Source organism: Staurois parvus, unplaced genomic scaffold (genome assembly GCF_062004578.1).
Source record: "Staurois parvus isolate SC_StPar_1 unplaced genomic scaffold, SC_StPar_1.0 ptg000182l, whole genome shotgun sequence".
Classification (NCBI taxonomy): Eukaryota; Metazoa; Chordata; class Amphibia; order Anura; family Ranidae; genus Staurois; species Staurois parvus.
The window spans coordinates 2,990,531-3,005,619 of record NW_028317978.1 but is presented as its reverse complement, the minus strand read 5'-3'; the positions used below and the strand labels follow the sequence as shown (position 1 = coordinate 3,005,619).

The 15,089-nt window shown below is 40.3% G+C and overlaps 1 protein-coding gene across 4 annotated transcripts in view; it reads left to right on the top strand.

Moving 5' to 3' along the window:
- Positions 1 to 14,827, top strand: part of LOC149462227 (transmembrane protein 150A-like) — a 200,495-nt gene extending 185,668 nt beyond the window's left edge. For 3 of the 4 annotated variants that reach the window (XM_089677247.1, XM_089677246.1, XM_089677245.1), the window contains one exon: positions 14,308 to 14,827. In XM_089677247.1, coding sequence (XP_089533373.1) covers positions 14,308 to 14,552 — 245 coding nt within the window. In that variant the 3' untranslated portion in view covers positions 14,553 to 14,827. Of the gene's footprint in view, positions 1 to 13,561; positions 14,198 to 14,307 lie in introns of those variants that run through there. The other variant, XM_089677248.1, reaches the window with a different exon arrangement.
- The last annotated feature ends 262 nt before the right edge of the window (positions 14,828 to 15,089 follow it).

Here is a 15,089-nt window from a genome sequence, read left to right as displayed (position 1 = left end):
TCAAATACAACCAAAAAAAAGCTCTATTTGTGTGAAAAAAGTACATAAATTTTATTTATGTACTATATTGCATGACCGCGCAATTGTCAGTTAAACTAGTGCAGCGCTGTATAGCAAAAAAATAGCGTAAATTGCAGTATTTATACCATAGTTTTTAGACGCGATAACTTTCACACAAAGCAATCAGTATACACTTATTTGTATTTTTTTTTACCAAAAACATGTAGCAGAATATATTTTGGCCTAAATTTATAACTAACTTTGAGTTTACTGTACATTTTTTATAGCTGAAAGTAAAAAAAATATAGTTTTTCTTTAAAATTTTCGGTCTTTTTTTGTTTATAGCGATCAAATAACACCGAAAGAGAGCTCTATTTGTGTGAAAAGGACGTAAATTTCATTTGGGTACAGAATTGCATGACCGCGCAATTATCAGTTGAATTAATGCAGCGCTGAGTAGCAAAAAGAGGCCTGGTCATTAAGGGGGGCAAGTCCTTTGGTTAAAGGGAGTGATTCTTTTGTATACCCACTGTATATAGTGGGAAATAGTTTTACCTTTCTTACCTGTATAGAAAAAATATAATATTGCAGCTTTCATGTCCTCAGATTTGGTAACTACATTTTTTGGGGGCTTCTTTCTGTCATATTTTAACTTGGTTATACTGCCAGCAACACACTTTCTGTCCTAGGTTTACAATGCTCGCTCGCTGTACTGTATCTGTGGAGGAGCAGTATTGTCCCCCTAGGCTGCTTAATCCTGATTTCGACTACTGAGCAGCTCCCCCTCGCTTTCCTTCTGAAACATAGGGGGGAGTTGTCCTGCAAAATGAACTAGAATGAGCTAATAACATGAAGATTTCACTGAAACAAACTATGAGCACAGGAAGTTCACTGGATTTCTGGCAGGTTCAACAGATATTTTTCCGTGCTTGTGTATTTATGCTGGCACAACATGTGAAAAGATATGCTGATTTTTTTTTCTTTTCCTCAGACATATAGTACTTATAAAGAAGCTTGTGTGTGCGCAAATTTAAAAAAAAAAAAAAAGTCTGCCATTGCTGATCAAAAGAAATGTCTCAACGTGTCCCTTCGACGGAAGCCATCAAACAGGCGACTTGGGGATGACCACACACTGATCAAAATTAGAACAATCCCTGCTAAACTGATCGAATTTGTGTATCAGTGTATGGCCAGTTCAAGGCATTCAGTGTTTTTCAACCAGTGTTGAATCTGTAGAGGCACCTATAGGAGATGGGAGTTTTCACTAAATAATATTGATGTTGTATGACTTTTAAATGTCAGCATTTTAGATTCTGTTTATACATGACCTCTTGCAAAATGAAATCATGACTGGCTAAAAGTTACCTTTCATAGTGTGTTGCTTTGTAAAGATCTAAACCATGGCTTCTTCCACCTAGCAAGTGAATGTACATCAGCATTAACTGAACCCACAGATGTTGGATGGAGGTCTGTCATGCCTGCTAAGTGCAACCACTAAAATAAACAAAGAAAAGATTTTGGTGCAAACCTGCTAACTCACATCATTGAAATATGAACATGCATGCATGCAATTTTGTTTTTAATGCACACATGTTAAAATCTGCATTTTTTTCCTTTTTGCCAGAAGTCACTTTTCATAAAACCCCCAAAAAAGATTATTTTTTTCGAAAAGCAGGGATACTGGAAAATAAAACGGGGGTAGTTGCAATTTTTTATTGTACGATATCTGTACACCTATTTATCAAACACGTTATCAGGAAAAATACAGTACACTAAACTGAATTTTAGTGCAATAAAACACAATATTATAGCAAATATTTTAGTAGCCTATAAAAGATGGTGTTGCTTCAAGTAAATAGATACCAAACATGTGAATTCTTAAAATTGTACACACCTGTGTACCCCCAATGTCTCCCCTGCTCTCCAATGCAGTTACGCACAGTTTGTACAACTCTTTATAAAATAGAGGGAGACAGTACAGATAAAATTCAATACAAGTAGGATTACTGTACCCCGCTCGTTTGGGTTTTACTATCTAAAAGGGAGGGTCAAGTGATACAAAATGTAAGAACTGTTTGGGTTGAGCTGATGAAGAAAGTAAAAGTACAGTTTGATTAGGAGCAGAATAGGTCTCTCTGAAGAGATGGGTTTTCAGGGATTGTCTTAAAGGGATTTTGTGTAGGAGATTGGGTTAAGGTGTTCCAGAGGATAATGGAATTATTAGGAGCTCAGTTGAGGAGTTTGAGAATGTGGTGTGACATCCATACTGCTATATCAGTAAATTAGTGATCCTCAAGGAGACTGATGGGGTGAGCTGAGGGGTAGAAAGATAGATTCAGCATAGAAATCATATTGGAAGTCTTGAGAGGCTTTCTGCTTACCCAGGGAGGAGGTGTAGATAGAGATTTGAAGAAGTCAGAGGACCGAACCTTGGTGGAATAGGAAAAGCAGTAAAGTTGTAAGTGACTCTGAAAGTGTAGTAAGGTAAGAGGATAACCAGCAAAGACCAGAGTCGTGCAGGCCAGGGAAATGTGTTTTTTTGTTTTGTTTTTTTTTTTGTATAGGAAAGGGTGGTCAACTTTATAAAGGGATGCATAGCTGTCTAAGAGTATAGGGTAGTGACCATTGGTTTTAACAGTGAGTAGTTCATCTGTTGTAGGAAAGCAGTTTCTGTGGGGTGCTGTGGGTGAAATCCAGACTGAAAGGGTCCAAAAGGATATCAGTGAGGTGGTAGCTTGGGTGGTTGTAGACTAGGCATTCTACAAGTTTGGATGTAAACAGGCGCAAGGAGATAGGTCTAAGGTTAAGATTGGTAGGGTCTATAGAGGGCATTTTAAGTATGGGGTGACCACTGCATGTTTTAGAGCCTTGGTGCCAAACCTGCAGCCCTTGGGTGTATGTGTGGCCCTTGAACCTCAGCGGTTTGTAATTGGAACATTGATTACTACTAGCCTCACATGACATGTTTTATAGTGTTCTGTAGTAAATCTCCAGCCAAAAATTTACCATGTCCACACGTTCTCATCCTCCTTTCTTAGGAGTGCAGTTTCTGACAGTCCTTGCAAGCATTACATATATTGAACATTATGTTGTCCTTTGATGTCAGGGGCCACATTTGAGGCCCCCCTTAAGCTTATAAGTTGTCAACCACTGTTTGAGGTTTGGAGAGGATGCCATTAGAAGGGGGTGAGATTGAAGATGTGAGAGAGTGTAGGATAGAGGGTGACTGTAGTAGTTGCGTGGGAACTGGGGACAGGTGTTTGTGAGCTTTATAAAAAAGTTTAGCAACCTCTTCTATGGTAGAAGAGGAAGTATTGGATGTGCAGGTGGGCATGGGATGTTAAGTAGGAGAGATATCTGCATGGTGGAGATCTCACTAACTACATCAGTCTTATTTTTGAAGTGACTGGCAATCTCCATGGCAGTTAGTGAGGTCATGGATGGAGGCAGTGGAAGACAGTGAAGCATTAAAGGTAGAAAAGAGTTGACCAAGATTGCATGAGAGGGTATTAAGGAGACTATTAAAATAGATCTGTTTTGCATTGGAGAGGCAGGAATTGTATTTTTGAAATGCAGATTTATACTGGATGAAGTCTCGCTGGGATTTTGTTTTAAGCCACAAATGCTCAAGAGTGCAGCTATATCTTTTGAGACTTTTGGTGTCGTCTGTTTGCCAAGGTTGTTTGATTCTGTGTGGTGAGGGGAATGAATGTGTCCAGGTAGGATGAGCGTGAACTGTTGTGGACAGAACTGGGTCGTCAAGTAGGGGCAGGGGTAAGCTTTTTTCATAGAGATAGTCTGTCACAGAATGGAGAAGACAATGGTTAAAGTGGCAAATGTTTCTACGGGTAACTGTTGGTTGGAAGGAAAGGAGGTTGAAGGCAGGGAGAATGTGAAGCTAATAATGTAGCGATCAGAGAGAGGGAAAGATTTGTTGGAGACATTGCAAGAAGTGCAGAGGTGGGATTATACAAGGTCAAGGGAGCTCCCATCAGAATAAGTTTAAGTGTGCATCCATTCTGCTAGGTCAAAAGAGGAAGTTAGGCTGAGAAGTAAAATAACACGAGTGTTAACATTAACAGTAGGGATGCACCAATACTATTTTCATGACTGCTTTTACTCATGAAAATGGTACCGATACTTTGTGGTGAGAATTATGTCAATACAAAATGTATGGATGCAAATTGCACCCCAAAGAATAGCATGCAATTTGAAAAGGAATCCTATTCCTGTCCAAATTGCATGTGCTTTCCTCACTGCTCCTGTGTGAACCCAGGCTTGTAATAGCCTGAGTTCATACAGGAGTGGTGTGGGAAACCTCCCTGCACCAATCCCGTGCTGAGCGGAGAGTGGGAGAGGAGGGCGTGTGGGAATGTATACACTGGTGTATCAGGCGGAGGATGGAGGCAGATGCTCCGGATTCTCAGCTATAGGAGAGGAAAGAAAGCTGCGGGGATTTGAAATCCCCATGGCATTCTCTCCTCTCCTTGCAGGGATGACCGTACCAGCTAGGCGACTTCTGACTGGTCAGAACAAAGAATCAGGCCCCGACCACTACAACCCAGGCAAACGGAGACAATACCAGATACGTTAAAAAAACTTAGCCGCGCTCTTGGCGTCTATGGCGTAAGACTAAGTTCGCGGAAGACTTCAACCAATATAATTCTGCCCTCCAAAAATACTGTTCCTGCCTTCATACTACCAAACAGACCTATTTTATCACCTCTTTTCTACCTCTCTCTATTTCATCCTTCATTACCTCCACCCACTTACTCACTGCCCAGGAGATTGCTAATCACTTAAAAAATAAGATTCATATAATTTGTGACGAGATCTTCACTGTACAGATATCTCCTCACAATACACTCCTTGTCCACCTGCACAATCAATACTTCCCTTGTTTAACTGAGCTACTATATAGAAAATCACTAAAGTTAGTTTTCTAACGCCAACCTAACCACCTGCCACGTGGACCCTGTTCTCTTGCAAATACTATGGTCACCCTCTGGCTGTATCCTACACTCTTTAACGCATATCTTCAATCTCTCCTTTTCTGGTGGCATCTTCCCCAACCCTCTAAAACATGCACTAGTCACCCCCATGCTTAAAAAGGCCTCACTGGACCCCACTAATCTTAACCTAAGACCCATCTCTTTACACCCTTTTGCCTCCAAACTCCTTGAACATCTGGTCTACAACTGGCTGAGCTGCCACCTTATTGAGAACAACTGCCTTGATCCCCTTCAGTCTGGATTTTGCCAGCAACACTCCGCAGAAACTGCTCTCCTAAAACTAACAAATGACTTACAGCTAAAACCAATGATAACTATTCCATACTCCTGGACCTCTTTGCTGCCTTTGATATAGTTGACCACCCATTCCTCCTCAAAAAGCTTTATTTCCTTGGTCTCCGTGACTGTACTCTTGGTTGGTTCGCATCCTGCCTATCTCACCGCACCTTCAGTGTCACAACTCCCTCCTTATTTATCTTACCGTCCGGGTCCCCTAAGGTTCTTTCCTTGGACCTCTTCTGTTCTCGATCTACACCTCTTCACTGGGTTAACTGATAGCTTCCCATGGTTTTCACTAACATTTCTATTCTGATATCACACAAATCTATCTCTCTACCCCTCAGCTCACCCCATCAGTTTCCTCACGTATCACTGATTTACTAACGGACATATCAGGCTGGAGGTCACGCCACATCCTAAAACTCAATATATCCAAAACTGATCTCATAATATTTCCTCCTCATGTGCCTCTTCCTCTAATTTCTCTGTCAAGACCAAAGGCGCAACTATCAACCCCTCCATGCCAGAGTGCTAGGGGTAAACCTGGATTCTGAACTGTCCTTTCAAGCCCACATCCAATCCCTGTCCAAATCCCTGCCTCAACCTCCACAACGTCTCCAGAATATGCCCCTTTTAGCCAATGACACCATAAAGATTCTAACGTACTCCCTGGTTATCTCTTGCCTTGACTACTGCAACTCCCTTCTCATTGTATTACCATTTACATAGGCTATCCACCCTGCAGTCAGTCATGAATGCCGCTGCTAGACTCATCCACCTTACCAACCGTTCAGTGTCTAGTAACCCTCTCTTCCAATCCCTCAACTGGTTTCTGCTCACCCAACTAATAAAATTCAAAATGCTAACAACAACTTACAAAGGCATCCACAACTCTGCTCTCAGCTGCATCACTAACCAAACCACTCTCTTTTGTCCTCCCAAGACCTACTGCTCTCTAGTTCCCATGTCACCACCTCCCATGCTCACCTCCAGGACTTCTCCCGAGCTTCTCCCATCTTTTGAACTCCCTACCCCAATCTGTCCAACTATCTCTTAATCTATTCACCTTTAGACAATACCTGAAAACTCTTTTGTTTAAAGAAGCCTATCCTGCTCTAACAAGAATGTCCCTCTGATTCCTCTTGTACCAAATTGTATTGTAACTGTCTGTCTTAATTTTGTAATGTGTTCAAAACTGTTGGCGCTATGTAAATCCTATATAATATAATAATTTTAAAAGACTTTTTGGGGTTTTTTTGTTTTTTTTTTCTTTACATAATGTCACCAGTCATTGTCCCTGATTGCTGCCAAACAAGTTATATAATGATGAATGATGACGCTGCTCTGCATTGGTGACAGTATGTATATTTAAAAAAATAAATACATTTTATTCATTTTCCAAAAAAATTGTGACAAACTCACCATGCCTTTTTATAAATACCTCACACTGTCTGCTTTCCAAAAAGGGTTCATTTAGGGGATATTTATACTGTCCTGGCATTTTTAGGCCATCAGGATTGATTGATTTCAGATAACAGTGTATTCCTGAAGTATTTATACCCCTTTACTTTTTTCAATTTTGTTATGTTGCAACCTTATGCTACAGTTGTTTAAATTCATTTTTTTTTAATCTACACTCAGCACCCCATAATGACAGTGAAAACAGGATTTTGAAAATGACTGTGAATTTATTAACCGCGTCCGCACCGCCTTATAGCAGAAATACTGCTACAGGGCGGCACAGGTGCGCAAAATCGTGTGTGTATATATTTTCCTAATTTAGCAGTTCCGGGTAGGGGGCGCTCGTGCGCACCCTACCGGCACCGCGATTTTCAGCCTCGGCTGTCAATCACCGAGTCCCGGCTGGTGATTCCCCTCCGGCACCCGACGATCTCCAAGTATTACTGACGGGGGAGAGACCTGTATGTAAACAATACAGATCTCTCCCTGTCAGCTCCTGTACACTGCTTTGTATGACTCTGCATAGCACAGCCATACAAAGCAATGTGCTTACAGTGAAACTCACCCACTGCACACAGTAAAACAGCACACAGTTAACCCTTTGATTGCCCCCACATGTTAACCCCTTCCTGCACAGTGCCATTAGTACAGTGTCAGTGCTTTTTATTAGCAATGATCAGTTCTCCCCCCCCCCCCCCCCCCCCCCAGTGTCAGAATGCCCGCCGCAGTCCTGCTACAAGTCTTTGCCACCATTACTAGTAAGAAAAAAAAAATTTTGTTTAAATACCCCCATTTGTAAATACTATAACTTTCATGTATACCAATTAATTTACACATATTGGGATTATTTATTTATTTTTTCAGCAAAAACCTGTAGCAGAATACATTTTGGCCTAAATTTGCCGAAATGTGATTTTTTTTTTTTTTTTTTACTGGATATGTTTAATAGCAAAAGTCAAAAATAGTTTATTTTTTGTTTGTTTTTTTCAAAATTGTTGGTCTTTTTTTGTTTATAGCACAAAAAATTAAAGAAAAAAGCACAGGCAAACTAATACCACTTAAAGAAAGCACTATTTGTGGGGGAAAAGGGACATAAATTTTATTTGGATGCAGCGGTGTATGACCGCACACTTGTGAGTTAAAATAACGCAGCGCCGTAACGCAAAAAATGGCCTGGTCAGGAAGGGGGGTAAATCCTCTGGAGGGCAAGTTGTTAAAAAGAAAAAACTGATATCACATGTGCTTCAATACTGTATATACAGTATTCAGACCCTTTACTCAGTACATTGTTAAAGCACCTTTGGCAGCAATTACAGCCTCAAGTCTTTTTGGGTATGGTGCAACAAGCTTTGCACACCTGGATTGGGGTATTTTCTGCCATTCTTCTTTGCCCATCCTCTCGTGTTCAGTCAGGTTGGATGGGGACTGTTGGTCAGCCATTTTCAGGTCTCTCCAGATATGTTTAATAGGGTTCAAGTCAGGGCTCTGGCTGGACCACTCTAGGATATTCAGAGTTGTCCCTAAGTCACTCCTGTGTTCTCTTGGCTGTGCTTAGGATTGTTATGTTAGGAGGTGAACCTTTGGCCCAGTCTGAGGTCCTGAGTGCTGTGGAACAGGTTTTCATTGAGGATGTCTCTGTAATTTGCTCCATTCAGCTTTCCGTCAACCCTAACTAGCCTTCCAGTTCCTGCTGCTGAAAAATACCCCCACAGCATGGTGCTGCCACCACCATGCGTCACTGTTGATATGGTATTGGACAGGTGATTGGTTCTTGGCTTCCTCCAGACATAACGTGTAGTATTGAGGTCAAACCGTTCAATATTGGTTTCATCAGACCAGAGAATCTTGTTCTCACAGGCTGAGAGTTCTTCGGACACTTTTTTGCAAACTCCAAGCAGGGTTTCATGTGTGTTTCACTGGGGAGAGGCTTCAGTCTAGCCACTCCGCCATAAAGCTGAGATCAGTGGAGGGCTGCAGTGATGGTTGTCATTCTGGAACTCTGAACCCCCGAGATCCTGTGTGGAGATGGGACAGAGTGTTCTTGGTCACCTCTCTTACTAAAGCTGTTCCCAATTGCTCAGTTTGCCTGGGTGACAAGCTCTTGGAAAAGTCCTGGTTGAGCCAAACTTCATTAATTTAAGCATTGTAGAGGCCACTGTGCTCTTGGGAACATTCAGTGCAGCAGAATTTTTGTAGCCTTCTCCAGATTTGTGTCTTGCAATAATGCTCTCTGAGCTCTACAGGCAGTTCCTTTTGACCTAATGGATTTTTCCTTAAACAGTATGCATTGTCAGCTGTGAGGCCTTTTTATAGAGAGGTTTGTGCCTTTCCAAAACATGTCCAACCAATTTAATTTACCACAGGTAGACACCAATCAAGGTTTCTAGGTTTAGAAACCTCTCTGCAATGATCAAGAGAAATGGGAGGCACTTGATTTACATTTCAAGTGTTGTTGCAAAAGGTCTGAATACTTATGCCAATGTGATATTTCAGTTATTTTATATTTAATAAATTCAGACTTTTTTAATTCTATCTTTCGATTTGTCATGGGGTACTGAGTGTAGATTGAGACATAATATAATTTAAACAACTAGTATCAGGCTGCAACATAACAAAATTAAAAAAAGTGAAGGGGGTCTAAATTTATGAATGCACTGTATATCTCATAATTTGTGGACGGACTCTATAACTTTCCTACTGACTAAACAATATACACTAATTTTGGGTTATTTTCACCAAAGAAATGTAGCATAATACATTTTGGCCCTAAGTTATAAAGAGAGATTATTTGCAAAATGTTATAACAAACGAAGAAAAATTGTTTTTTATTTTTGTTTGTTTTTCTTCAAAATATTTAATATAAATACCACCAAAAGAAAGCTCTATGATGATAAATGATGATTTAATTTGGGTGCAGTGTTGCATGATCATGCAATTTGTGCATGGTGTGACAGTGCTGTAAGCTGAAAATTGGCCTGAGTGGGAAGGGAGTAAAAGTGTTCGGTACTGAAGTGGTTAACAGATGTAACGATGTGTATAAAGACATAAACCGACTTACTGGTATCTAAATATTGTTGAACATTTAGGCTTCAAACAAGTTACCACTCTTCTGTGCTACACTGGCTTCTCTTTTATATGCCGAGAAGAGTAGAAAATGGGATGTCATTTTTCAACCCTTGAAATGACTTGCAAGGCAGAGTATTCTTGATGTGGCAAGGTGCATTGTTATCCAAATCACGTGACTCTTTGTTTGCATGTGTGGCAACTTTAAAATGACCTAAGCCTTGCTATTAATTTTTCCATGCACAGGTACTCCACTTTAAACTTGTTTGCTTTATTATCCATTTGGTAAGTGTGAATTTTCACACACAAATAATTCCATCAACTGTACCAGGGTGTGCTAATCTCTTCTGGTTTTCATTACTAATAGAACTTCGCAAAGTAGGTATATGAAGATTATTTTGTTAGATAAAAATAGACTTGTAGTATTTTACAGAGGAAACCTGATAAACAGCAGACATTCCAGCCAGCTTTGACTTACTGAAATGTCTGGAATAGTTAGCTGCTTCAGGAACACTGCTCCTGTGTATTATTGTAGCAGTGTGTTCTGTTTTTAATTGGCAATATGATGTGCAAGTGGGTTCCAGAATTGTGGTTTTCATTCAGATTAAAAAAAAAAGAACCTTTTTTTTAAGGGTTCACCAAAAAAGTTTAGTAATGATAGGCTTCTAAGCATTATCTACTGCATTTTGCATGTACTGAACCTTTCGGAACCTAGAGAGCAAGACAAATCAATAGTTTGTCAGTGCTTGTGGGCTAAATGATAAACCATCTGTTTTCTTTTCTTTTTGTAGGATTGACAACTCTTCTTATTGTTTCCCACTCTATACTTTCCTACCCTTGAGTCTCACCTCTGATGCACTTGGATAACTTCTCCTTCACTTTTGTCTTCAAGTTTGTTTAAAACAAATGAATAGTCTTAAAAAAGATGCATTCCTGCTGTTTAGTGTTTTTTCCTCAGAAATCCATGCATACAGCCCACTATCAGCCTGATTAAAAGTTTCAGCTTGTATGCAAGGGATGGACATATAAGGAGAAGATAGGAAATACACATTGCCCAATAAAAAAAAGTAATCCAATGCAGTTTTCAAATGTTAATGGTGTACATTTCCTGAAATAAGCACCCAAATTTTGCAACATCCTCTATATTGATAAAGAACTATGTAAATGGTAAATTACACTAAGAAGGTATAAGATGCAGCAGGGGCGTACCTACAGAGGTTGCAATTGCAACCTGGCCCCATGTTGCAGGGGACCCATGCAGCCCCCCTGTAGGCCTGGATACAAGGGGCAGCTGCATATAGAGGAATTCATCTCTTCATGTTCCTCCTGCTGAATGCCTGCTTCTCCTCTACTCCCTCCCACAGGCATTTAGCAGCTGCAGGAGGAACATGGAGAGATCTATTCCTCTGTATGCAATCGCCCCCGCCGCTCCTCCTATCCGCTTCTTTCTGTGGCCCCCCCATGCTCTGTTTACTATGCATCAGTTTATGGTAGGGCAATTACCAGGGTCACAAAGGTCACATTTGTGACCGGGCCCTGGCGTTCTGCTACTGGGTTTGGTGGGAAGGGCCCCAGCCGGGAGTCAGGGGTTGGGTTTGGGGGGATCAGAGCCCTGAAGGTTCTAGTTATGCCATTGAGATGCAGTATAAATGAGATTAGGCAATAGTATAAATAAGGCTCTTCACACTGCATTGATTGGCTTTTCTCCAAACAGGATATAATCCAGTCACTGTAAGGGCATTTAGAAAACAGTTGTTTTTCACATGCCTTGTTGACACCACAATGCTGTTGGGGTGTGCTGTGCACAAAAATGCAGACATGCTACTTTCTTTCACAGCGCACTGGATGGCATTGCATTTCACCACACTACAGCACAATGCACGGCGCTGCTGTGTAGATACATGAAGTGTTACTAGCTTCACAGCTACCTGTGCACAATAAACAATGCCATTACCATGCAGGCTAGCATGTGCCAGCCCTTTATTTAGAAAGCTGCTTACTTATAACAATGTAAAAGCGAACAAATGTAACCATTTTAGAAGATCTTTTTAAGGGTAAAAACAACCAAAAATAACATTTGCCGCCTTAGCCAAAGTAGATCTCACATGTGCATTTGCCACATCTCACAGCACATTTCTAATTTACTGTACTTGTGTGCTTTGTGAGAGACAAATTGTGATCTGTATAATGCAAACCAGAATGCTGAACAAGCCAGCTAATTGAGCTGCGGTGTGGACATTGACAGTTAAACCAACTTTTTATTTTAAACAAATATTCATTTAAAAAGAACATAGTTTATTACGGTTATAATTTTGGTTAAAGAAAACCTGTAGTCTCTGACATTTTACATGCATTGATACATTCCAAATAAAAGGAGAATTTTTGAAGACCAAAGCAGCTGGGCATGGAAACCAGTCACTTCTGTCTTTCATTTTCATAGCTAACTGAACAAGGTGAAGAAGCTGATTGGTCAGCATGCAAAACTGCTCCAGATTCTGTATGTTCCAGTTTTAGAAAGAATCCCCCTCCTCATTATTAACACATGCTTTTTCTGGCAGTATTTATAGGCATCCCAGCTGGTTTGCAATCTCATGTGTAGGATTGTGCAAGCTATCTGACCACTGACTTGATTTTAAGTAAATGATCAGTTAAGCAGTTATTGCCTTACCCTGTGCCTCAGGTGATGGCAGAATGGACTGCAGAGAGCAGTGTTGCTCCTCCCAGTCCTGCCATATATTTACCCACTTTATTGAAATTACAGCCTTGCCCTGCACATGACGTCCCATGGAGCTAGCTATTTTTTGCTTCCAACTAATGCAGGCAGTGCTATGAGTCTCTCCCACTTCCTCAGATGTTATGACAATAGCTTGACAAAATAGCGGAAAGCTTGATTAAAGTGGTTGTAAAGACATGTTTTTTTTTTAATTATAATCATGTTATACTTACCTTCTCTGTACAATGGTATGTTCATTTAGACACTTGTGTTCTCTGTGCACTGTGTTGAGGTGTTTATTTTGTGCAATGCACCTCAATGTGTCACCGCAATGTGTCACTGCATGTTGTAGTGTCATTTTGTGACCGTGAACTCTTTGGCTGAAATGTCAGTCTGCAGAACAAGCAAACTCTGAGCCCTTAAATCTTCCAAACTATAGTCCTCTTTGGTATGAAAGTAAGGAAGATGTCAGTTGGCCTTTTTAGACTCCTTGGATGCCTGGGTAAGAAACATGAGTCCAGGTGCTGCATGCTAAAATTCTGCTCTGTGCCGCCTCCCCACTTCATGTCATCAGTTGTGTTTTTTTGGGGGGTTTTTTCTCCCAACATTTTCACTTTTCCAAAAGGAGGCATCTGTCTTATCTTGGATCTGAATGTTCCCTATATTCCTGCACATCTGTGCCACCTCGCTTCATTCATCTCTCCATTTTGTAGCCCTACCATTTGGTCTATATTTTGCACCCTGGGTGTTCAACAGGATACTGGCATGCATGCTAGCCTTGCTATGCTCCCAGACAATTCCTCTTGCACTGCTGAAGGTACACTTTAAAAAGTAAACACTGAGGAGGAATTTGTTAGAAAAAAAACCCGCAAATATGTTATCGGTTTCATGAAAAAAAGTGAGCCAACTGTTTCTAATCTACCTCAGCTTTTGTGTAATCCTTGTGTTTTATCCCAGTTATGTTTAAACTGAAACAAAACTTGGTTTTTATTGGTATTCATTGTAAATGCTGTATTTCTTTTCTCCCCAACAGAAACTTGGCTGATGATGAAAGGTTTACTACTACTGGACCATGTTAACTCGATTTCAGAACACCTGCGACTTTTCTTGCAGTCCTCTGCTTATCCAGAGAACTGTTTGCTCAGGCACAACAGTTTATTCATTTGAATGGGCTGCTTTGCCGCGTGTCTCACACAAAAAGATGCATGCACCTTTTTAAAAATGTGGCTGAAAGGTCTTTTTGACCTTGCAGTTTCCCTGTGGTTTCTGTATCCATGATTGGGCAGCGGACTGAGATGCTTGGGGGTGCCATACAGAATGAATAGCAGCCCCGTCTGTCTTGCAAGAGCAGCGCAATTTGGGTGTGGCAAAAGATCTTTAACATGTTGAATTGTTAATGCTCAGTCATGGTTTAATGTAATGCAAAGCTTTAGGCTTGTAAACCGTAAATTCAGTAAAATGAATTATAATGGATTTGTATATCTAACTGTTATGTTGTTAATACAGGTTACTGTGTTTCTCACAAATGTAGAGTTTTTGTTTTTCTTTCAACACTTCTCACCTTCTGCAACTCCCTGTGAGCACATGGTACCTTATGTGGTCCAGAATTCTTCCTGTAATATCCAGTTCACAAGCCATGCTGCACCTTTTCATAAAATATTCATTCCTATATTTGGTTTTCCCTTGTGATCATTTCTACAATTATTTTCAGCTATGTATTTTTATTATCCTTTATTTTGATTAGAACAAACCTATGTTTCCTTAACTTCTACTCTTCAGGTGGTGTTTTCTTCATCCAGGAAGGCTTTGTGCTTCAACACTTGGCTGCTCTCTTTGAATGGACCTTTATAATAAATGTTCTTGTCTACTATGGAACTTTTGCCTTTGAATTTGGGGCAATCACCACAGATACATTCCTGGTGCTCCTCAAGGCAAGCAGGGCCCCAAAGAGTTATAAGTCAGGAACCAGCACTCCAGCCACACCTCATGCTCACAGCACTTCTGAGAATTTGGCCATGATATGACTGTACCAGAGTGCTAACACGAACATCACATGCAATCCCTGAGCCGCCTTACTATACTAAATAACATCAGAACATTTCACTGTGCAAAGGAGGCTCAATTTTATGGAGGGCTGATCACGTGACCAAAACTTTTTTTTTTTTTTTTTTTTTTTTTTAAGATTAACAAGAAAAAAGTTGATTGCTTTATGTTGACTGTTATGATGTTGGTGATAAAGTTTAAGATACATTATATGTACAGGGCATTAATGATTTAGCCATAAAATTGTATATTTTTATATAGTGCATTTCTATAATCGCCACAAAGAATATCTGACGGCAAAAGGTTAGTGTCCAATACACAATATGCCAATTTCAGTATATGAAAACTATTGAATAAGTGGTGCAATGGTAAAGAAAAAGTAGAACTTGGTATTAGCGGTTATAATATGCTGTACCAAGAATATCACCTAGGAGGCCTTATAAATGAGAACAGTGAATGTTGAGTCCTTGGAGGGGGCAGTGTAGTATATTTGCCTTAATGAGACTTATCTGAAGTTA